A 12,454-nucleotide genomic window follows, 5' to 3' on the forward strand; every position below is an offset into this window, starting at 1 on the left:
ATATTCATAATTTTCAGAGCTTGTTTGTAATCCAAATATAACATATGTATATGTGTTTGGAATCAGAAAATGACGAAGAATAAGATGAAATTGTTTTTGGATCGTTTAATAAAAAAAATAATTTTAATTACAAGTTTCCGATTTTTAATGACCAAACTCATTCATTAGTTTTTAAGCCACCAAGCTGAAATGCAATACCAAAGTCCGGCCTTCGTCGAAGATTGCTTGGCCAAAATTTCAATCAATTTGATTGAAAAATGAGGGTGTGACAGTGCCGCCTCAACTTTTACAAAAAGCCGGATATGACGTCATCAAAGGTATTTATCGAAAAAATGAAAAAAAAACACGTTCGGGGATATCATTCCCAGGAACTCTCATGTCAAAGTTCATAAAGATCGGTCCAGTAGTTTAGTCTGAATCGCTCTACACACACACACGCACAGACACACACAAACACCACGACCCTCGTCTCGATTCCCCCTCTATGTTAAAACATTTAGTCAAAACTTGACTAAATGTAAAAAGAGAGAGAGAGAGAGTTAGTGAGTGAGAGAAAGAGAGAGAGAGAGGGGGGGAGAGGGGGGGAGGGATATAGAGGTTCTGACATTGAGATATAACTCGGTAAATTAGTTCTGCCTCCTAGCTTGATGGAGGAAAATAAAACTGTAAAAAAATGGATCACCAGGGTATAAGCTCTGACCGAAATAATCAATGATCGTAATGCAGATCCTCTCCCCCAGGCCCAGAATTGTTTGCAATGCAGATGATCACATTTTACACCCCGCCCTCCTTCCACTCTCCGAGATATTATCATCTCCCCATTTTTTTCCTTCATTGGACCTAATTTCAAACGAAACAATAACTTCTATCAGACCCATGAAGAGTTTACGTGATGGTTTTCCCCCCAATAATCATGAAACGTAATAATAACCATTCGTCTCCTTCGTCTGGGCCTTGCAAAAGCTAACCTGCCAACTCTTGTAAAACCTCAAGTGTAGCAATTTACTTTTTTTTCCCTTCTCATCGTAGCAAATGGTGTTTTGGTGTTGCAATGTCTCAACTGTATTCGCACATCCACATTTAGGCTATTTCGCTCAAGAATACAAACATTTAAAAAAAAGTTAATTTAGAAAAAAAGAAACATAATGGCTAATAGAGAGTGTCTGCAGTGCCAGCTTCCAGTGTGGACAATGTTTCATGACACAAATTCTGACCGCTATACGGAATGAGAATCAGACACGAGGACTCAAAAGAAAGAGCAAACTGTTGCATGCTCGTCATTATTTGTTTAAGCGTAGCAATTTTAAACTTAGCGTAACAGCGTAGCAATTTGTCTTAAAACGTAGCGTGCTACGCTGAAAGCGTAGTAGTGGGCAGCTCTGCAAAAGTTCACAACACCAATCTTTACATTTGACTGATTTTCGCGTAGCTGCATCTGTCAGACAAGAACAGTCACGATCAGCTGGAGAGACTTCTTTTTTTGTTCAAGGAAGAACGGCCCTTAGTGCGGAGGGTTCTAATATTACCCCCTCCTCTGCTGATTGTTCATGCAAGTCAACAGAACCCAGACTCACCGATGCTTCTATCATAGAGTTACATAATATATCAAAGCCATTCAAGGGGTTTTCAATGTTATTACATGTTACTTATGTTTAGTCTTATTGTCAGCCACGAAATAAGTATCCAGCCCTAGGGTAATAGGGTACTATTGTGCAGAAAATCAACACCCCTTCACTCCCTCTTGCAGTTTTCCTTCAACATTCAAAACTAACAACTTTAGCTGTTGCTGAGAACAGGCTTAATCAGTTAATGCGCAGAAAGGAAATGCAACCGCACAAATCTCTCTCTCATCCACCCATCTCACCCCTAAACAAAACGCAACAAAACAAAACAAAACAAATCACACATATAACACATCCTCCCTGTCCCCAGGCCCTAGCTCTAAACAACAAAATGAAGCTGAGGGGGAGCACCAGAATTTGGCACAAGTGCTCGTTTCCCCCAATCACTTCCCCCTGGGCCAGTTTCAGACACAAACACTGTCTGATCGCTGTGTGCTCAATCAGGCGTGACAAGTGGTGGGCCAGATTAAACAGTTTTGCTTTAGTTTTACGATGGTGTGTATTCCCTGCTGGAGAGAGAGAGAGAGAGAGAGAGAGAGAGAGAGAGAGAGAGAGAGAGAGAGAGACAGAGAGAGAGAGAGACAGAGAGAGAGAGAGAGACAGAGAGAGAGAGAGAGAGAGAGAGAGAGAGAGAGAGAGTAAATTTAAAAAACCGTGTGTATTCGACCGATGCAGCAACTAGGGATTTCGCTTTGTGAGGTTGATTTGTTTGATGCATTAAGATTGTTTATGTGTGTGCTGCTACCCTCCAGCACCCTTCTTCTGCTACGCGCGCGTGCGTGCGTGTGTGTGTGTGTGTGTCTGTGTGTGTGTGTGTGTGTGTGTGTATATGTGTGTGTATGTATGTGTGTGTGTGTGTGTGTATTGTGTGTGTGTGTGTGTGTGTGTGTGTGGTGTGTATGTGTGTGTATGTATGTGTGTGTGTGTGTGTGTGCTTGTGCTTGTGTGTGGGTACGAGTGAGTGAGCCACACTCAAAAAGGCAGACAGGCCGATTGACCGATACACAGACAAACAGACACAAACGCAAGTACAGTTATAAAAAGAAAACTTTCGCATCCAGTCGACAACAGTTCTTTATATCTAAACAACAGCAGACACAAGGACACACACACACAAAAATGGAAAGAAAAACATATACATATAAATACAGTTACCAACCTGGTCTTTGTCTTCCTGTGTCTTTGGCTGGAGTGTACAGGTGAGCAACAGGTAGCCCATGTAATCCGGCTTTCCTCGATCAGAAAGGAGCAGCTTCAGCTCCGTGCTCCTGCTCACACACAAAACACAATAGGTTTACCAACCAATCACAGATAGAAATGCAACAGTCACTGACGAATCAGATCATAAAATGCAAAAGTCACCGACCAATCGCAGAATCAAATGCGACAGTTACTGACCAATCGCAGAACTACACACAACATTCACTGCCAAATGGCAAACGGTTGCTGACCAATTTCAGGACTGTATGTGATAATCACTGTCCAACGACGAACGCTTACTAGCCAATTCTGGAATCGTGTGTGTCATTTTTTGACCAACCGCGAAAGTCACAAGAGACACTATTATCAAGGACGCAAGAATAACCACCGAGCAAAGAAAGGACACTACATTGGGGTGTGCACGTTAAAGATCCCACGATTGACAAAAGGGTCTTTCCAGGCAAAAATGTATAGGCATAGATAAAAACAAGAAGGGCAAAGCCCATACGACTCACATGCTTGACCTTGACATGGTCAAATAACTAAACCTAGCAATGACATCATACACTAAGAACTGCTTTACACATTTTTCCTACCAAAATACATGTGACCTTGACCCAAGGTCAAGGTCATCCAAGGTCATGCAACACAAAGCTGTTAATTCAAGACATAGGAAGTACAATGGTGCTTATTGGCTCTTTCTACCATGAGATATGGTCACTTTTAGTGGTTCACTACCTTATTTTGGTCACATTTCATAAGGGTCAAAGTGACCTTGACCTTGATCATATGTGACCAAATGTGTCTCATGATGAAAGCATAACATGTGCCCCACATAATTTTTAAGTTTGAAACAATTATCTTCCATAGTTCAGGGTCAAGGTCACTTCAAAATATGTATACAATCCAACTTTGAAGAGCTCCTGTGACCTTGACCTTGAAGCAAGGTAAACCAAACTGGTATCAAAAGATGGGGCTTACTTTGCCCTATATATCACATATAGGTGAGGTATTGAATCTCAAAAACTTCAGAGAAAATGGGAAAAATGTGAAAAATAGCTGTTTTTTAGGCAACATTTATGGCCCCTGCGACCTTGACCTTGAAGCAAGGTCAAGATGCTATGTATGTTTTTTGGGGCCTTGTCATCATACACCATCTTGCCAAATGTGGTACTGATAGACTGAATAGTGTCCAAGAAATATCCAACGTTAAAGTTTTCCGGACGGACGTCCGGACGGACGGACGTCCGGACGTCCGGACGGATGGACGGACGACTCGGGTGAGTACATAGACTCACTTTTGCTTCGCATGTGAGTCAAAAATGTTCACCAAATACCCGTGTGACTTGGAATAATAGGCCGTGAAAAGTAAATATTCGCCGTAATGGCTTGAGATTTACTGGCCGACGTGAATGCGTGATATATTGTGTAAAACATTCCATCTCACACAGCAGAAATTAATATGTAAAGCGCATAGAGAACGTCAAGAGCTATATAAATCTCCCATATAAATAAGGACAAGGACGGGACATCTTGTGTTCGACCCTACAATCATGTACATGTCAAAATGTCAAAGCTCAAAATGACAAAACTTCCATGCACTTATCATCAAACAACCACAAAAGCGGTGAACTCATAGGGAGACTTTTCCGTCGAAACACATCCAAATTATCACTGAAAGTCACGTTATAAATACGGTCAGAATGACAAATAACGAACATGACTAAGGAACCATGCAAATTCCACGACTGCGCACAGAAAGCTAGGACATCACGATACAACAATGTAGCTGCGTTCGTAGGCACACACGTAACGGGTGTTTAAAAAGTAAAAGATTAACTGATTTGCTAAACAAATCTGGAGATACAGGACACAGACATAAACACATCTCAGCTGCTACAGAGTTCTTGATATTCGACACAGGAGACTTGACACTGCGAACATTCAGGACCGAGGACGTCAAATCCATGTGTAAGTGAACATGAGGATTCACACTATGTTGTACTATCTCCCTTCCTTTAGCTAACAGATGCAACAAGTACGAAAACCAAGTCAAGGCGAAAATGGAGGACTGTTCACAGACAATAATGATTAATACACAGTAATTATCGACATTGTATCATCTTCCGTCTATTGTTGGGCCTACATCGAAAGCAAAACGTTTGTCACCCTGAAGACGAACATGCACATCAGAGAACAAGGAATGCGTGCGAGGTAACATGTCACGATCAATCCAGCATCTGCCTTCGATCGAAGGTACAAATATCAAATTCTCCTTAAAAAACACACCTGCAACATTAGAAATTCATCTGCATTTTTCCAAACCACGTAAACTCTTAAATTCATATAACAATGGACATTAAGTACACACATGTACAGGGAGAAAAGTAATGAAAACCTGTCATGAAGACTAGCGTCAGCACCAAGAAGACACTCCTTCGCAAAATGATTGTCAACCGTGATTCAAGATCACGCAGCATACAAACTGCTCAGTGATTATATATCAGCTCGAATAAAGGACGTCTTCTGTTGGCATGGAAACCGCGTTCGATTAAGCAAGGGGAAGGGCCAGTGAAATACAAGAGCTGTAACTATGCGACAGACTTACTACATTGATTCGTTATTTTTGTTGTTGTTGTGATTCTGAGGCTAAATTGCAGCAACGAGTCACAACTCGAATCTCAAGACAGAGGGGGCAGGGGGGTGGGGGTTGACTTAACACACAGACACACACACACACAAACACATACACGCACGCACACACACACACCAACACCCACACGTTTACACTCACACGCGCACGCGCGCGCACACACACACACACACACACACACACACACACACACACACACACACACACACACACACACACAAACTTCTTCAAGCAGCTGTATCCTATATTTTGAAATCCAACAGCATACCATATATACACTGAATGAATTAAATTGCTCCCTTTCCGTCCAATCACATCCCGCTCGGATCGTGAAACGTTACTTAAGTTAGTGCACAATCTTCCCCTATATGTTTCCCTCCCAATAAAATGTCCCCCCCCCCCCCCAAACTTCTTCTGCCGCTCCAAAGTGATATCCTGGCTGTAGAGAAAATGCACAATGAAATGCAACGCCTCCACCCCGCCCCCTCCTCCTCCTCTGATCGTGAAAGTTGTTGCACGATCTGCCGCTCTATAGTTGTTTCCCTCTTGTCTAAATGCACAAGGATATGCACCTTCCCCCCGCCTCGGATCGTGAAAAGTTGTTGCACAATCATTTTCTCCTTGTTTGTATCTCGACAAAATGCTCATTTCCGTCTGCACGTGCATGCTTCCTCGCCACACAATAACCACACGTAATTTGTCGCCAGCGGGGAAATCAAATTGTTTCTGTCACCAGCCCTAATGAAACCGGACTAGGCGAATTTTACCGGAGGCATTAAATCACCGCACTCTCGTGTGGCGAGAATAACAGAGAAGAGGAGAATAGGCCTACACGAATCAATATGGAATGTACGTAATTCTTGTTTTATTACCGACAGCTGTATGATGTAAATTTTGATCCCAACATCTTACCTACAATGACATAATGTGACGAAATTAAAAAAAACAGAAAAAAAACCGAAATTAAAAAAAACTATCCCACGAAGAAGGCACATAATCAAAGCAGAAGGAAAGTTATAAGGCTGGGGCTTATATAGTAAGCAAAAGTACTCATGGCCTCGTATAGATGACACGAAAGCATTCGACACGAACACTCTGTCGTCAAAATGGAAACTGACTTCATTCTCAATACACATGCTGGTCCCTTTGACAAAACTATGACTAAACAAAACAGTGAGTGTGACTGTCTGGGCTGCCTGTGGCGCCTCTATGTTTGGGGGGAAAGGTTGATGGCCTAGCTGGGCGAGTACGAAAACAAACCCACCCGACTCAAATCCAATAAGTAGCTGCAATAAACTCATCAAAAATTGGTACCGTGGATGTGAATATTCCCCGAGCTACAACCACTACGAGCAAGATATTCATGGCAAATGCCAAATACAAGCATGGAGGAATCGACATCTAATCCGAGGATTCTTCTTTTTCCTGTACTTTCATCCCCACTCCGTTTTACTCGAGACCTGTCACGGCGGTTTAATCCTTGGAAGAGCCACTGCAGATTATGAACGGCACCCACAGATCCATCTAGCTTGACAAAAGCGAAACTGAGAGAAATGAGGCCGTTGTGTGGGTAGTGTACGATCGATAGAGCTGCAGTGGTTGTATAAGTTTTGTTTTTCTCTTTCTTTCAGGACAGGACGTACAGATATACAGGGGGGTTCCAAAAAAAGCATCCTATTTTCTTTTTGATCTCAATTTTGACTGCGAAGAGAGATTTAGAAAATGTGTTCACCAAACAATAGCAGAATGATGGGAGATTATGTCTTGCAAAGTTTGGTGAACACATTTTCTAAATCTCTCTTCGCAGTCAAAATTGAGATCAACAAGAAAATAAGGCGCTTTTTTTTTGGACCACCCTGTACATAGGCAGGATTTGCACAAACCTACAATCAGTAAGAACGCTGTCACCCATGCAAAAAGTCGGGTTGTAACTTCAACATTGACGGATTAACACCAGAAACTTTCTGAGAAAACGTCGCACGGAAGATGTGCACGGACGCAAAGCGTCTGTGGACAACAATCCCCTCCAACACCACACTTTAATATCCAAATAAACCAGAAAATGCTGACCTTTTTAAAAATTGTTTTTATATATACCATGCATAATTTGACAAGCAGAATATCCCCTCTATCACTCCTTCCCAGAATACTCAGGGGTGTTGCAAAGATTTATTTTGTTTGCCAAATTTGCAACGCATTTTTCAATTTATATCGGCATTCCTCGGCGTCAGCTTTCTGCCATGGTGAAAAAAAATTCCGGTAAACCAAAAGCTTTGATTTGCAAGAGGTTACGGTGTTTCGCGTTTTGCTGACGCAAAACAAAAATGAATGCTCAGTCCTTCTTTTTCCCATGTGTCTCTCCTCCCCACATGACTGGATTTCCCAAATGAACGTACTGGGGATCATCGAATGCGGTATAATTCAGTTAAAGGCACAGTAAGCCTCCCGTAAACCATCACAGAGCTCCCCGAGCGTCTAAATACAGTACAAGCATACTTCCATTTGAACGCTCACCGAACGGGAACATCCTGGCTGCTTTCTGTCGAGCGTGAGACATTTTCAAAGAATTTATTTTCGTTTTTGCGCTAGACCTAACTTTTAAAATCTAAATAATAAATTGACAGCTTGTTACACAAACATTCTTTAATCATAAAAGAATTCGTTTTTCATCAAGACAAGATCAGAACAATTCGAAGTTGTGAAAGTTTAAAAAAAGAAAAGCCCGGAAGCAGGGTCACGCAAGGGTCGTAGCAGACGACGGCCGGTTTATCAGTGCAAATCGCCGTTCCTCTCAACAGTCAAAAGCCATCGCTAGAGTTCTTGTGAACCACAGCCGTTGTTTCGTGCATAAAAAAAACGTGCTATTGTAGATAAGCTCACGTCGAGTCGCATTCAAATGACTAACTATGACGACTGCATTGTGAAAAGGGAAAACTGGATCACACGGGTTCACGATGGCTCAGGGGTAAGATAAACCACGCAAAAATAAATTCTTTGAAAATTGTTCGCTCTTTACGGAGGGCACCTAGGATGTTCTCAATTGGTGAGTGTTTAAATGAAATGGTGTTTGTACTGTGTGTAAAAGCCTGACCGTATCTGTGATGGTTTACGGGAGGCTTACTCTGCCTTTAACGTCAAGCTGCACAAAATTTAATTATTCTTTCAAAGACAAACTGCAGTGCAGCAACATGGAAGCCAACAACCATCACTATTCCCCCTTGCAAACACCAGTTTCTTCTTCTCTTCTTCTAGGTCCGTGAGCTGCGCCTCCCACGTATACTCGTATGCACCCCCCCCCCCCCCCCCCCCATGCCATTTATGCAATCCTACTCCGATTCCGGGGGATGCATGCTTGGTGTTTTCGTGTTTCTATAACCAAACAGCAGTTTCTAAGTCCCAAACTATTAACAAATGCAAAAACAACAAAAAATAGACTGCCAATGTTCCAAAATTCAGAATAAAAAACCCAAGACAGGTATATGTCATTGGAACGTTTAATCTGAAATATGCACATGTATACCTTTCTTGTTTTTGTGTTGTTGTTTTTTTAATCCTAAACGATTCAGTCTTCGATGTATAACATTGTTAACACGATCCAATAAAAAATTCCGCCGAAAAAGGAAGACGCTAGTCGGCCCCAAAGGAAATCAACACCTAAAGTGTACACCCCACGCACGAACAGAAAACAGCACTAACAAACCGCCAGTTTTTTCCACTGAGTTATAGCAGTAAACCTCAGTGGTTTAGCGCAAAGAGGAAAGGTGCGGTTTCTCCAGTGAGAAAACCCCTAGGGAGAAACCCCACAGGAGTTCAACATCGGGTAAACTAGGAGAGAATTGCACGCAATTTGCATTACTTCCAGCAGCAAATAAGATTAAATAATTAGCCGGGGAGAAAGAGTATCGCACATATCTCGTAAATCGTGATAACAAGTTCAGGAATGGTTCAAGTTGCTGTGAGAGAACTACGCAGGAACGAAAGGAGGAATGAAGAAGATCTAACTTACAATATTCAGTCTAGAGACATAGTGCTTGCTGCTGCGTGAGCCGAGAAAATGTTCCCTCTTTATTTTTGCTGCGCTGGCCGCAAAATCCCTCCGCGCGGAGGTGTTTCCAGACACATCGTCCGTAGGGGGTGTACTATGCCCCTCCAGCTTCCAGTGCAATGATTGCTCCATAACCAATCAGCCAATCTACATATTTGTCTCAATGAATATTCACTCGCTTGCAAATGCATGAAAGACAAGCTGTACAGATCAGGATTAGGACAAGGACACGATTTCATATAGTCCTGTGAGGTTACCCTCATGGAAATTCGGGCTGCTTTTTCTGGATCGTGTTGTATATCGAAGACTGAATCGTTTTGGTCTTAAACAATGGTGTTTGGTTATACAAGCAGGAAAACACAAAGCATACATCCCTTGGAATGGGGATAGAGATGGAGATGACATGAACTATGGAGGTATAGGTTCCATGCTGAGGTGTTACGTATTGGATTCAAAAGTAACAAGCACAAATTACATTTCAGCAAAACGTGATACAAACATAAAACATCGTACACAAAAACAAAATCACTGCTCTAGTTTCTGCAAATAATTAAAAATGTTCTGCTGTAATATGAAGAGAAAAGAATATTGGCACAGAGAAAGCCGAGACATGGAGTCACAAAAGAGACATTCAAAATGGCCAACCCTCTGACATTTTCGCAATATTTGCCGAGTGTCAGAATCGATGCACGTTGCAATATTCATTTCTGGATGTCGTGTTCATTCCTTCCCGGATGATGTTTGGTCAAATCACACGTCCATCACCTCTCTCTGATCCTTGTTTAGCCCTCAAAGAGATTGCAATTGTGTTTTTATTATTTCATTTTATTACACCCTCACTTGGCCGCTATGAAGCTAGCCCTTCACGCCCACCCGAGCCACACTGAATGCGATTCCAAAGCGTCTGGATCCACTGGAGATTTCGTTTCCATCAGCTTGATGAAGTTTCTTCATGAACTTAAGAGAGTCTGATATCTTCTGCACTCTCGTGTAATTTCTCTCTCTCTTCAAAGGTGTGATGAATAGACGGACGGACAGACAGACAGACGCACTTATCACTTGATTTGCATATTAACGTGTGACTCTAAATTTAATTGGAAACCTTTTTGTTTTCAACCCTCCAAACCACACCCAACAATATTCCAGTGTTAGATGGTTCGAGTTTTGTTGGGTTATAGCTCGTCCATGGAAATGTCCGTTCCTTGTCTCCTCACTGGCCATCACAGCGTCAAACGACGTGTTCTGGCACCGTTCCCAGCATCGACCGAATCTGGCAGCCACAATAGCTGGGTTCCCACATAGATGACCCTCGTGTCCCCCTTGTATATTCCGCGTCCATACCACAGACATCTACATCGTGTATCGCCATTGGACGGTTCCCGAAGGACGCCTTTGCATTTGATTTCATTTAATTTGATATGGCACTGTATTGTTTTGCGTTACTCCCTCCCCCTCCCCCCCCCCCTGTTTTTCAGCCACATGCGCTGTTGATCTTATTCAATATTGGAAACTGCATGAGCTATAGCCTATTGATCTAGTGTTTGTACTCCCCATCGTACCCTTCATTTATCTTTTCCAAGAGCAGTTGATGTCTATATATGTGTCAGCGTGCATGTGTTCATGTACTTTTTACGGGAGGATGGGGGGGGGGGGGGTGGGGGGGCATAGATCTGGGGATGAGAGTTGGTGGTCCCGGTGTTTTGACCAGTCAGTGCAAATCGTCGTTCTTTGCCTCCCTGTTGAAGTTGTTCACTTTATCGAACGACTTCTGCTGGCACTGGTCCAACAGCATCGACCATCTCTCTCTTCCGACATTGGCTGCATTTTCACAAGGATGTCCTTCATTTCTCGTCCATAGCAAATAAATCTGCAGCATTCACCTACAATGAATGGTTCCCAAAGGACGTCGCTGCACTTTAGTCGTTTTTAATATGAAGAGAAGAATTGGTTGGTTACTGTTCTTTTCCTGTCTCACTCACTCACATCCGAGTGATTCTGTTAGAGTCTGTAAGGGATATAAACCCCATATCGAGTGGCTCTATCCCCAGCGTACCCTTTGTTTTAATTTCTCGGTGAAATTGTTTCTCTGTCAGTCAGTCTATGCTTGCGTGTGTCTGTGTGCGTATATGCCTCAGTGGGGAGGATCCACTTCACGACGAGCGTTGGAGGTGTAATAAGTACTTCGACCCAATAATGCTGGTGAATGTTCCTTCCTCAGTCGCACACATATTTGATCCTATTAGAAGCTACATTGGCTAAAATCGAAAATTTGGTATTACTACCTCTATAGTACCGTTCAATTTTTTCCTTTGTCAGTGTATTGCTGTCTGTCCTTATGTCTGTGTCTGGGTGCATGCACTCCCAATACATTTCACCATGCCAAACATTGTTTCTACCAGCGGACCTGGGTGATGAGCCACGAGAAAGTATACCTATTGGTTGGGACCGAAGCACTGGTCAGATTGATTGAAATCTCAAACAAATCTTAAGTTCAACAAATCCGATACAGCGCGTTGCTCCCAGACTAATCCCAGTTCAGCACTTTTTTTCGTGCACAGCACTCATCGAACCGTGTCTTCTGACGACAGTGCCTAGATTCCCATTAGGATGACCTCTAAAGTCTCCCTTAATCTCCTCTTACACAAGAGAAGGGGAAGAAGAGAAGGGGAGGAGAGAGAGGGGGGGGGGGGGGGGGAGGTAGGGGGGAGAGGGGCGGATGGACAGTCGTAAATCCCCGCACTTATACACACCAACGCCAGACGGATATAACCTAGACATAGCGGATGAGAGTTGTTAGTCCAAGTACTGTTGCCAGCCAACGCCCGTTCATGTGTTATGTCCAACGTGTTCTGGCAGTGGTCCCAGCATCGACCGCCTCCCCAAACGAAAATGGCTGGATTCCTCACAAGGATGACTCCGTGCTCCCCTATATTT

At 42.9% G+C, this 12,454-nt stretch overlaps 2 protein-coding genes across 2 annotated transcripts in view; both read right to left on the reverse strand.

Annotated features, from left to right (window-relative positions):
* LOC138977092 (multiple C2 and transmembrane domain-containing protein 1-like) overlaps positions 1-2,891 on the reverse strand; it is a 58,101-nt gene extending 55,210 nt beyond the window's left edge. The window contains exon 1 of the mRNA XM_070350005.1: positions 2,782-2,891. Within this exon, the coding sequence (XP_070206106.1) occupies positions 2,782-2,841 (60 nt within the window). The 5' untranslated portion in view covers positions 2,842-2,891. The remainder of the gene's footprint in view (positions 1-2,781) is intronic.
* LOC138950706 (uncharacterized) overlaps positions 1-12,454 on the reverse strand; it is a 134,967-nt gene that overhangs the window by 103,378 nt on the left and 19,135 nt on the right. The window lies entirely within an intron of this gene.

The sequence above is a fragment of the Littorina saxatilis genome, linkage group LG1 (genome assembly GCF_037325665.1).
Source record: "Littorina saxatilis isolate snail1 linkage group LG1, US_GU_Lsax_2.0, whole genome shotgun sequence".
Lineage (NCBI taxonomy): Eukaryota > Metazoa > Mollusca > Gastropoda > Littorinimorpha > Littorinidae > Littorina > Littorina saxatilis.